The sequence below is a fragment of the Lactuca virosa genome, chromosome 4 (genome assembly GCF_052849685.1).
Source record: "Lactuca virosa cultivar CGN04683 chromosome 4, Lactuca_virosa_CGN04683_v6, whole genome shotgun sequence".
NCBI classification, from domain to species: domain Eukaryota; kingdom Viridiplantae; phylum Streptophyta; class Magnoliopsida; order Asterales; family Asteraceae; genus Lactuca; species Lactuca virosa.
The window spans coordinates 118190757-118202461 of record NC_136429.1 but is presented as its reverse complement, the minus strand read 5'-3'; the positions used below and the strand labels follow the sequence as shown (position 1 = coordinate 118202461).

The following is an 11705-nucleotide window of genomic DNA, read 5'->3' as shown; positions in this document are numbered from 1 at the left end:
CCCTAACCGTCGGGTTTGCTTCGGTTTCGGTTTTTTCGGTTTCGGTTTCATCGGCTTTAGTCGGTTTCTTGGTTTGGGTTTGCTCACCCCTATAAAAATGAGAGTTTGGATACTCTCATCTATCCATGCATGAGTTCTTGAGTTGAAGGTGATTGTTTGACGTAATCCGTCTGTTATAGTTTGGCAATGCACTTGTAGCATCACATTATCAAATTTAGATAATCAGTTGGTTAAACACCTGATAATTGTGTTTCAATAGCAAAATCGAAAGCAATTCGATGCATAATTTACTCCGATTTGAATGAGCCCAGATCGAAAAAGTGGTTTTCGGCATATTTGAATTGGTTAAAGATTCTAACTTTCGACATTCAATAATCTTGAATTGAAAACATGAAAACATACCTCATGATTCTTGGAATCAAGTCCTTTGCAATTAGCTAGGAAGAAATAAAGAGGGTGGCCGTAAGAAATGGCTATCGAAGAATCAATAGACACATAGGAGATGTGATTTGACGGTGGTTGCATTGTGTATAGAGGAGATTAGGATTTTAAATTAAAGATGAATCGTGTATCGCGTACACATTTTTCAAAAGAAAAGGCGTTGGATTTATTTATTTATTTATTTATTTTTTTTGAGGATGACATCAACAAATTGATCAAAGGGTGAGAAACTATTAAAGAAAGTCAATCAATATGTGTCATTGTTGAAGGTGATGTAACAAATTACCTCTTTTAATATATAGGGGAGAATGGATTAATAGGAGTGATAATGATATTTTGAAAACATAAGTTAAAACTTGTTACCTTTTTACTACGTCTTCCCCCACATAAATTCCTTCACTTCATACATATTTTGGTGTATTTTATAATCTTCTATAAAATGCAATTCTCTTATGTACCTTCTCAAATTTTTTTTGTATTTTTCAAGTATATCCAATATTGGTTATGTGATACATAAATATTAGCTTATATGTTATTAATTGTTAATTATTGTTAAAAAAAAAAATCGAAACAATTTTATGAAAACCAACGAAGCATACAATGTAGGAACTAGGAAGCAACCCAACAACCATAGTTGTGGCATATGAGACGAAAGAAAAGTCCGAGGATTAAAAAAAAAAAAAAACATTATTAACTCCGGAATGTGTCGTACACGCGCTCTTAAACATCGTGTTTCCACTTTCCATACACAAAATTACAATAGGCTCCTTTGAAGATTAGAACAGACACTTCCTTTAGTGCATATCTGCTTGTAACACTCCCAAATCCATTTCTCTCTAAATTCTTCGACTTCCCCCTGTTTAGGTATTGCTGATTATAAAACCTTGAAGCTGATCAAGCTATTTGGAGCGTTGATTCTTGAAAAATTAGGGTTAGGGTTGTTCGATTAAAGAGAAATGGCACAAGTTGTGGAAGAATGGTACAAACAGATGCCTGTCATAACTCGTTCTTATCTCACAGCTGCTGTTCTTACCACAGTTGGTTGCTCCCTTGAGGTATTCCCCTAATGTTATCTTTAATCGAAGGGTTTCGATCATTTAACTGTTTGGTGTTCTATTCGGGTTATCAATTTGAGCGTTAGGTATCTTTATTCTCCAATTAGCTTGTTCGATTTCACAAAAGAATGAATCGCGTCGATGTTAGCGCGCATATACATTAAATTAAACGAATTGATTCCACAAAACGCTTGAAAGGCGATTGATCATTTGATCCCCAATTTTTTTTTTTGAAACGTTTTTGCAGATCATTTCACCATACAACCTGTATTTGAACCCGAGGCTTGTCGTTAATCAATTCCAAATCTGGCGACTTATCACTAATTTTCTCTACTTTCGAAAGATGGGTAAACACCTTACACATACATGATAATCGCATTGTATATTTGTATGATTGTATCCCTAACATGGTAATAACATAACATCTTCGTGTTACAGATCTGGACTTTCTTTTTCACATGTTCTTTCTCGCTCGATACTGCAAGCTTCTAGAAGAAAATTCATTCAGAGGAAGAACTGCGGATTTCTTTTATATGCTCTTATTTGGTGCTACAGTCTTAACGAGTATTGTACTTGTTGGAGGAATGATTCCTTACGTCTCTGAATCTTTTGCCAAAATCATTTTCCTTAGCAATTCATTGACATTTATGATGGTATGTTGTTTACAAGAAATAGCAACTTACTTTCATTAAAAAAAAAATTTATATTTATATTTATATCATCCTATTTTTATTTATAGGTTTATGTATGGAGCAAGAGAAATCCATTTATTCATATGAGTTTCTTGGGTCTTTTTACTTTCACTGCAGCTTATCTCCCATGGGTTAGTGTATTTTTTTTTTTTTTTTTTTTTGATAATTTATATTTAGTGTACTTTCATTTATTTGTTTATTTATTATATTGACTATAGGTTTTGTTGGGGTTCTCTGTGCTTGTTGGCGCAAGTGCGTGGGCAGATTTACTTGTAAGTGGTTCTTTTAATTGAAAAGACTAAAATACCCTTGCGAAAAATAAATGATTAATAAGTGGTGACGTGGCAGGGGATGGTGGCGGGGCATGCGTACTATTTTCTTGAAGATGTGTATCCAAGAATGAGTGGGAGGCGGCCATTGAAAACTCCATCATTTATTAAATCACTTTTTGGTAATGAAAATGTTGTTGTGGCACGTGCTGGGGATGTGAGATTTGCGGGCCCACAAGTAGATTAAAATAAAAATCTAAGTGACAAATGACAATGGAGGGAGGAGTAATTTTATGTTTACTGTTTAGTGAGGGTTAAAAGTTTGAAGAAGTATGTACATATGACATATCATGATGTGGTGTTTAGGACATTCATTGTATGTAAAGGATTGTTGAGAATTGGTATAAGGTTGTTTTCTTCTTCACCTTTCATACGAGATATTTTGGTGGTGTTATATAACCCTTACAATTTGCAACACTTCATGAATGAAGTGGAACTATTGTATGACAAATATTATAAAAGCCCTAAATTTGCAACAGATTTAGATTATTGTATGACTAATATTATAAAAGCCCTAAATTTTTAATATTATAAAAACCCTAAATTTTTAACGCGTAATTGGAAAAAACTCTAATATTTTTTTATTATTGCTCTGGCCACAACTTTCTCGTAGAATTATCGCTCTAGCTCACTTAACAAGTTTCATGGTTAACTTGGTTAATTTTTTAACAAAATCAGTCCTAAAAAGTTCAAATTTGGTCCCTGGTGTTTGCAAAAATTACATCACATGGTTTTTTAAGTTTATTTTTCGTTTTTTGTAAACTTTATTTATTTTCGGTTTTTTTTATAAATATATATACATTTTTTATTTCTTTTTTATATACTTTATTTATTTTCATTTTTTAACTTTATTTTTCAACAATTTGTTTATTTGTTTTTTTTTTACCTTTTGTTTTCTATTTTAGTTATTTATGGTTTTTCTAATGTTTTTATTTATTTTGATTCAAGTAAACGAACTTGAATTTAATTTAAATTACTATAACAAGTTTTTTTTTATATAGACCGACTATTATTATATTTTTTGTTCTTTCTTTTAGTCTATTATCAAATTGAAAAATATTATCTTGAATTTAAACTATTGATATCATATATAGAAATATGATTTAATTTGCAAGTTATACAACACATTGAAAAACTAATTCTCAATAAACAAGCTAATTATTTTTTATTTTCATTTTTTCGTAATATAAATATAATAACACTAAAGAAAAAAGAATAAAAAGAAAATAAGTTGGACCGAAATTACAAATATAAGCATAACTATTTTATTTACTTGAAAAAAAATAAATAAAAAATTACAAAAACTATAAATTATCAAAATTGTAATATAATCTAATATATTAATACATTTTACATTTTTCGAAAAAAGTCAATAAAAAAGTTAAAAATACAAAAAAAAACAAATAATTTGAAAACAAATAAGAAAAAAAATAAATAAAAAGATGAAAAAAATTAAAAATATAATACGAAAAGAAAAAATGAAAAAAAAAAAAAAACTCTAATATACTCTATATATACACTAAAAAATAGAAAACAAAAGGTAAAAATAATCAAATTGTTAAAAAGTTAAAAAAAAATGAAAATAAATAAAGTATATATAAAAAAAATAATAAATGTATATATTTATAAAAAAACCCGAAAATAAATAAAGTATACAAAAACGAAAAATAAAGTTAGAAAATCATATGGTGTAATTTTTTGCAAACATCAGGGACCAAATTTGAACATTTTAGGACTGATTTTGCAAAAAAGTTAACCAAGTTAACCATGAAACTTGTTAAGTGGGCTAGAGTGATAATTCTGCGAGAAAGTTATGGACAAAGTAATAATAAAAAAAATATCAGGGCTTTTTCCAACTACGCGTTAAAAATTTAGGGCATTTATAATATTAGTCCGTTATTGTATTATTTGATGTTTTTCATGAAAATAGTTAAGGATGGTAAAATATTTATTTTTATCATTCATGAAAGTGTTCACATATACCATTATGATCGGATGTAACCTGTTACAGCTGATCAAAATGATCATATGTGAACACTTCCAAAAAGTTTGTTACCTAGATGAGTAAAAAAAATTACCCAAATGTGAACAAAATGAAAAGATAATTACATTAATAAGTCAATTTCTATAACCCTTTAAGTTTACAACATGTCACGAATGAAGTGTAACTATGAGGCTATTGTATATTTAAAAAAAAAGGTATTTGAATACAAATTGATTGGTTGTTTGGTAGCCTTTTAATGTTTGTTTAAATACTTTGTTGAAATTGGTTATAAAATACTTTCTCATTTCTATATTTATTGTTTATTTTTGAATTTTGAAGTGTTTTTATTAAACTTTGACATTAAATATTTTTGTTTTTTGATATATAATACTTGATTTAAAATATATAAATGGATTGTATTTTAAATATTTTTTCATTGTTATAAGTTTCATCAAGTAATATATAACACAACTAAAAACATTTAAGATTAAAATTGAAAAATATATACTTCAAATGTCAATAATGGACAATAAATATGTGACAGAAGGAGGAGTATGATTTTGTTGGAATACTTCTAAAATCAGAAGGTTTTTGTTGAAATTTGTATTTTTTTTATTTTTTATTTTTTTCTGAAATCTTGTATTTTGTTTATGAAATTGTAGAAATCGGATGTTTTTTTTGCCAAAATTTGCTGAAATCCGATGTTTTTTTGTTGAAACATTTTTTTTAATTTTATTTTTTTGCTTAAATTTGATGTTCTTGAAGAAAATAGTTCAAAAAAAATAAAATGATCATTTTTATCATTCAACTCAGACATTCAGATGTTTGACCACACTAGAGGCGGATGCAGTACCAAGAGAAGGAGGGGAAGTGTCCCTAAGGCCGGACGGTATCGTATGCAGGGAAGGCGCGGGAAGAGTCCCGCACGGCGGAAAACCGCATCGTCGGTTCGGGGAAGGTGGCGCGGGGAGGAGGGTGGGAGTGGGGATGCCGCGTTCTCACTCCTCATCCTATTGGCTGTGTAATTTTTTTTTATATTCTAACGACTACATAAAGGTTATATATATATATATATATATATATATATATATATATATATATATATATATATATATATATATTTTCTTTTATCACACTATAAATACAACAACATCCAACCATTTTTTTAACCCATACCTTCTTATTCTTTCCAAAAAATTGATTAATCAAAATGTCATCATCTTCATCATTCAATTCGACGGCTCTAGAGGAGGCTAAGTTTATCGATTCCGTCATGGCGAAAACGGTTTTCATACTTTCAAAACCGACTAGGCGAAACATCGTGTGCACAATCTAAACCAAGAAAGTCGCGGTTGCGTAGAAATCGCGAAGCCGGACACGATCGTCTTATAAAGGACTACTTCGCAGACGACACCATCTACGCTGTAAAGTTTCAACGTCAGTTCCGGATGAGGAAGGAACTATTTTACGTAATGTTGGCGATTTGGAAGGCCGTTTTCCATATTTCCAATGGAAAATGGATGCGAGACGGATAAAAGGTTTCTCTCCAATTCAAAAATGCACGACTCCAATTCGTCAGTTAGCATACGGCATGGGCGCAGACAGATGGGACGAGTATTTTAGAATGTCAGAGCGTACCGTGCAAGAGTGTGTGTACAAGTTCTGCAAAGCGATATGTTTGGTTTATGGGCAACGATATTTGCGCAAACCAACTATGAATGATATCCACCAATTGTACACGGTGCATGAAGGCAAGCATAGATTCCCTGGAATGCTTGGTAGTATCGATTGCATGCATTGGAGTTGGTCATTATGCCCCAACGCATGGCGTGGTCAGTACATGAGAGGCGGCCACAAAGAGCCGACGATCGTTCTAGAGGCTATTGCATCACATGATCTTTGGATATGACATGCATTCTTTGATCCAGCTGGTGCAAACAATGACATCAATGTGCTAGACCAGTAGCCGGTATTCAACGATATCTACCTTGGAAAGTCGCACGATGTACATTTTCAAGCAAATGGGGTAGCATATAAGCGTGGATACTATCTTACTGACGGTATATATCCTCCCTTTGTCTGTTTTTGTGAAATCGTTTTCATGTCCTAACGACCCGAAAAGGAAAAAGTTTAAAGAGGCGCAAGAGTCAGCTAGGAAGGATGTGGAGCGAACATTTGGTGTACTTAAGAGACGTTGGCAAGTACTAGCAGCCGAGGCAAGGTCATATGAAGTGAAAAGGTTACAGCACGTAATGTATGCATGTATCATATTGCATAATATGATTCTTGAAGACGAAGGAAGAGCAATATGTCGGTACAACGAAAATGAAGTTTTGCCAAATGTCGAAGGAGTAGTCGTTGGTACACAAGATTATAGGGAAAATAGAAGACAATTACACAATCGCGACATCCATCACGCCCTTCGTGCTGATTTGGTGGAGCACGTTTAAAGGACTCATATTCAGCCGCCGATAAAGTTTTCTCACGATGATTTGTTTGACGAATCAGGCGAGGATTCTGATATGTTCGTCGAGAGCGTAGATTCCGATAACGAGAGTGACGATCGGGAGAATGGTGAAGACGGTGAGGTCGATGACGAGGACGATGATTCCGAGTGACGTATTTGGTTTTTTTCAAATTAGGATATTAATTATGTTTTCTATGTTATGATTTGTTTGATTTTTTGTTTGCGTTTTTTTTTAATTTTCTACTTATTTAAATATTCGGTTTAATGTAATTTTTATTTTAATTAATGAAATGATTTTTATTTTTAATTAAATTTTATGTTTATTATTAATTTAAAAATAATAAATCATAAAAAAGAATTAATTTTATTTCAAAAAATAAAAAAAAATAGTAAGGGAAGTTTCTCACCCATTCCTTAGGTTTAAGTGAGGGAAAAGGTGATGTGACCCACAAAAAATGAGGAAAGTTTCCCTCCCACTCCCTCCAGTCTAATGGTTTGAAATTTGTTACATTCGAATAGGCTTAAAATCCTGTCATTTTCTCTTCTTAATATAACAAGCCTCAGCATTAGGCTTAAGTTGAAAAACAAATTAAGCCCATTATTGGCTTTAATTGGTTAATGATCAACTAATCTCATTGACTTCTTTTCTTTACTCGTCTTTCTTTTTAGTTTTGTCAAAACTTAAAGCATATAAATGTAATCAGTAATCCCTTTCCTTTCAATGGTTCAAGAAAACCATCAAATCTTGAAAACCAAAAAGAAGAAACTTGAAATTGAAGTTGAGGATTCGACCAACACACTAGAAATCGAGCTTGGACAAATCAAGTTAATCATAAGTTTGAGGTTTCATAAAAATGTTTAATGTAATTCAAATTATACGATTGACGTTTTCTTCGTGAATTCATGATGTATTAATGTTGGGGAATGGTTGAATGATTGAAGATTACTAGGTGAGAGAAGGAAAGATTGATAAAACTTAAAAATTAACCCTTTTGATCTTAAATACCTGTTGTCAATTCCTGCCAATTGCTATGCATCACTAAGTAATTTATATGATTGAGGTTTTTTATTTTTCTTAATTCTTTTAGTGCTATTTTTTTGGAGGCCTTAGGTGTTGTGTTTATTAACGTTAGGTTCTATTTTGGAGTTTAGGTGACATAGTGCCTATTAATGCTATCTTATGGTTTGAAGTCATTAGTGCTGCTTGTTTACAATCATTTTGATGCGACCCGAAAATTTTATTTGATATATTTTGTGCCTCCAACATATTGAAATTCTGGGATCAAACAAACATGTTTTCAGTTCATGTCAAAAAACCCCTTAGCGGCTTGCGAGTCCTCTTGTTGTAGGGTAGGTCCTATTTCAATACCCATTGTTTACATATTTTTGCAATTACCAAACCGATTTAAGGTTATTTCAATACCCATTGTTTACATATTTTTGCAATGAGCCAATGACCAAACCGATTTAGGGTGAACCTGGATTATGTCCACCCATATAGCTTTTATTTATTTACAAATTTGGCCCAACTTCTTTTTTGTTTTTTATAAATTTGGTTCAAACTTTCTTATAAATTTTCTCCAGTTTTTTTTTTTTACAATTTTGTTTTCTTTATGTATTTTAAGAACTTTTTTTACAACTTTTTTTATATCTTTTTTTTAACAACAGGGTTAATTGCTAGAAGTTAGTATCACGAAATTATTCATGTCAGGGTTAAAACTCGAGACCTCCAATCTAAGAGACAAAGCCTCTACCAAATGGGTTAGTCCCACATTGGCACTTTATATATATTTTTTTACAAATTTGTTTTTGACGAATTCGATTTTATGAAATTATTTTTTACCAAATTTATTTTTTTACCATTTTTTTTCAAGTTTTTTAAATCTTTGTTTTTATGTATGAGCTTTTTAAGATTTTATTGTTTTTACATAGTTGTTGTATGCTTGTTTTTTTAAAGATTTTTCTATTTTACAGATTAGTCTTGTATTACAAAATTGTTATTTTTATATATTTGTTTTCATGTATGTTGGACTGTATTTTTCAAATGAATACAAGGTTTTCGTTGCAATGCATGGGGATCCAAACCCTAGTTTTTTTTAACAAATTAGCTCATAACAAAATCTTGTTAATACATTGAAGATGCTACCAATATTAAATATTATATGCATTAGTTTTATTAAAACATTAAAAATATGTATTTTTTAAATCTAATATAAGAAATATGTAACTTTTATTATGACACAAAATCCAAAAAACAATTATTTTGTTAAGAATTATAGCTTTTGAAATATATAATTGCATATAATGTATGTTTGGGAAAATAGTTGGAGTTGTAGCTTTTATTTGTGTAGAAGTATATAGTAAAAATGTTATAGGTTTTTCAAAGGTATATAATTACATAATGTAACATCTAGTTTTCTGATGTTTCTATTATCGAAATAGCGGGCCGTAAATGGATCAAGTAAAGGTTTTGGATTTCAAGGGAATAGAGTTTTTGTAGCACTTCTTGCAGGTAAATGTTTCGTTTGTGTATTGGGCGATTAAAATGTTAAAAATAAGGATTTTTAGATGGTCACGACATGATGGTGGATGCATCACGACGTGGTCATCGATTCATAAGGCGCACATTCATTTTGAGCGTCATGACGTGACGAGTATGTTGTCACGTCGTGACGGTTGTCTGAGTGTTAACGCTAATCCCGAGTTTTGTGCCCTATTTAAGGGAAGTGAGGGTTAGGGTTTGAACACCCTCAACCTCCATCACCTCCATCTTTGCCCTAAACAAACCTAGCCTCCATTATTGATCTTGAGAGCTCTTTTGGTGGTTTTTAGCTACTTGTTGAAGAAGAAGGTTCATTTGGTGCATTTTTTTAGCAATAAAGCATCCTCCTCACAATCTTGTGTTGTTTCTGGACCCTTATACGTCCTCAAGTTCTTGCCTTTATCAATTAAGCATTCTAGATCTAGGTTTTAACCAATTTTCTTCATGTATGGGCTGAGTTAAATGCATGGAATCCATAAAGTTAGCAACTTTATGGATCTTTGAGGTGCTTTGATAAGAATAAGTCTTAAATCTGAAGTTTTATGGTGTATTGGACTCCATGCACGAGTTTTGGTCTCATTTTCCCTTTATTTTGACCTAGTTGGTGTTCAAGATACGCATTGGACATGCATGTCTAAAAATATATGATTTTTATGGTCCTTTGGGTTGGAGAAAGCCTTCTAGAAGGTTTGAAGGTTTGACTTGAAGGACTAAGAGCTTAATGCCTTAAGTTGTCCAGATCGAGTCTCATGACGTGACAGGTTATGTGTCACGTCGTGATGATGAGCGTTCTACGGTTGTTTTGTCCTAACTCCGTCACGACGTGACCTATGGGTGGCCACGACATGACAATCAGCTGGGGATGTCTTTAACCATTGACTTTTGACCTCGGTTGACTTTTGGTCAAATTAGGGCTTTAGGGCGTAACTGAGAGGATACTTCTTTATTGTTGTTAGGTGTCTCACTATACCAGTCTACCCTGTGTGTGAGCTGTTGTGTGTTAGTTATTATTCGCGAGGTGAATCTTCTTACTATACTTGCATATGTGGTAGTATATGCATGTTGACCAGTTAGGTCTTATTTGTTAATTTATGTTATATGTGAACTGAGTTGTTGATAACTCTTAGACTGTTGTGAGTCTATGGGACAGCTGATAGTCCCTAGGGTTGTTGATAATCCATGAGGTGTGATGTTAATCCATAGGGTGTGATGTTAGCCCACTGAGACCACTGATAGTCTCCAGGGCTATTGATAACACATAGCTGATTATTATGATGTGATGTATGCGATATTTTGGGGAACTCACTAAGTTTTATGCTTACAGTTGTAGATTAAATATTTTGTGGGTACTTATCGGATTACAAAGACGGGACTGTACACACACATCAACAGTTTTATGATTCCAAATTATGCATTGTCTTCTTTATAACTTTGATTTATAAATAATGGTTTGATCTGAATATAACTTTATTAAAAATGAAAGTTTATATTATTTAAAAATGAAAAAAACATCAGTCGGGAATTTGGGATGTTACATATAAAAGGTATGTTTGTCAAAAATAATTTGTAGTTTGAAACTAAAAGTTAGAAGTTAGAAGTTGTACATATTATTTATGTAGAAGTGTTTGTCAAAAATTGTTGCAAACTTTTGAAATTGTCAACTTACATAAAACTAAAAGTTAAAGGCTTCTAAAAACTAAAAGATACTTGAATTAATTTTTGGATTATAAATTTTTTGTTTTAGTATAAATGCTTTAAAGTCATACTATCAAACGATTTTTTTTAACTCGAGCTTTTTTCCTTAAAAAACTAAAAGTTTCCTGTCAAACACATTAAAAAGTTAAAAAGCTAAAAACTACTTAAAATAGCTTTTAGATTATAATTTTGTTGTTCTAAAATAAAAGTTTTAAGTATATGCTCACAAACAAGGTTTTTCTAAGTTTCTTTATTAAAAGCTCTTAAAATCTATTAAAACCTTTAAAAGAACTCGTCAAATGCGTAGCTTTTTACAAAGCTTATTACTATTTGAGTGTGATGAAATCTCTATTTATTTTTGGTTTGTTAATATATTTAATTAAATATACAAAATAAAAAATGAACATATTTTATAAAAAATTATATCATTAAATAGTATTTGTAGAAATTTAAAATACGTCACATATATCAAAGATTATAAAAAAATTGTGCTTACAAAA

General features: G+C 31.2%; 1 protein-coding gene across 1 annotated transcript; it reads left to right on the top strand.

Moving 5' to 3' along the window:
- Positions 1 to 1225: 1225 nt before the first annotated feature.
- Positions 1226 to 2881, top strand: LOC145107268 (derlin-2.2-like). Its single transcript, XM_079044120.1, has 6 exons — positions 1226 to 1496; positions 1744 to 1843; positions 1935 to 2149; positions 2236 to 2319; positions 2407 to 2460; positions 2537 to 2881. Exons 1-6 carry the CDS (start codon positions 1398 to 1400, stop codon positions 2702 to 2704), a joined length of 720 nt encoding a protein of 239 aa, XP_078900246.1. The 5' UTR covers positions 1226 to 1397; the 3' UTR covers positions 2705 to 2881.
- Positions 2882 to 11705: the final 8824 nt, after the last annotated feature.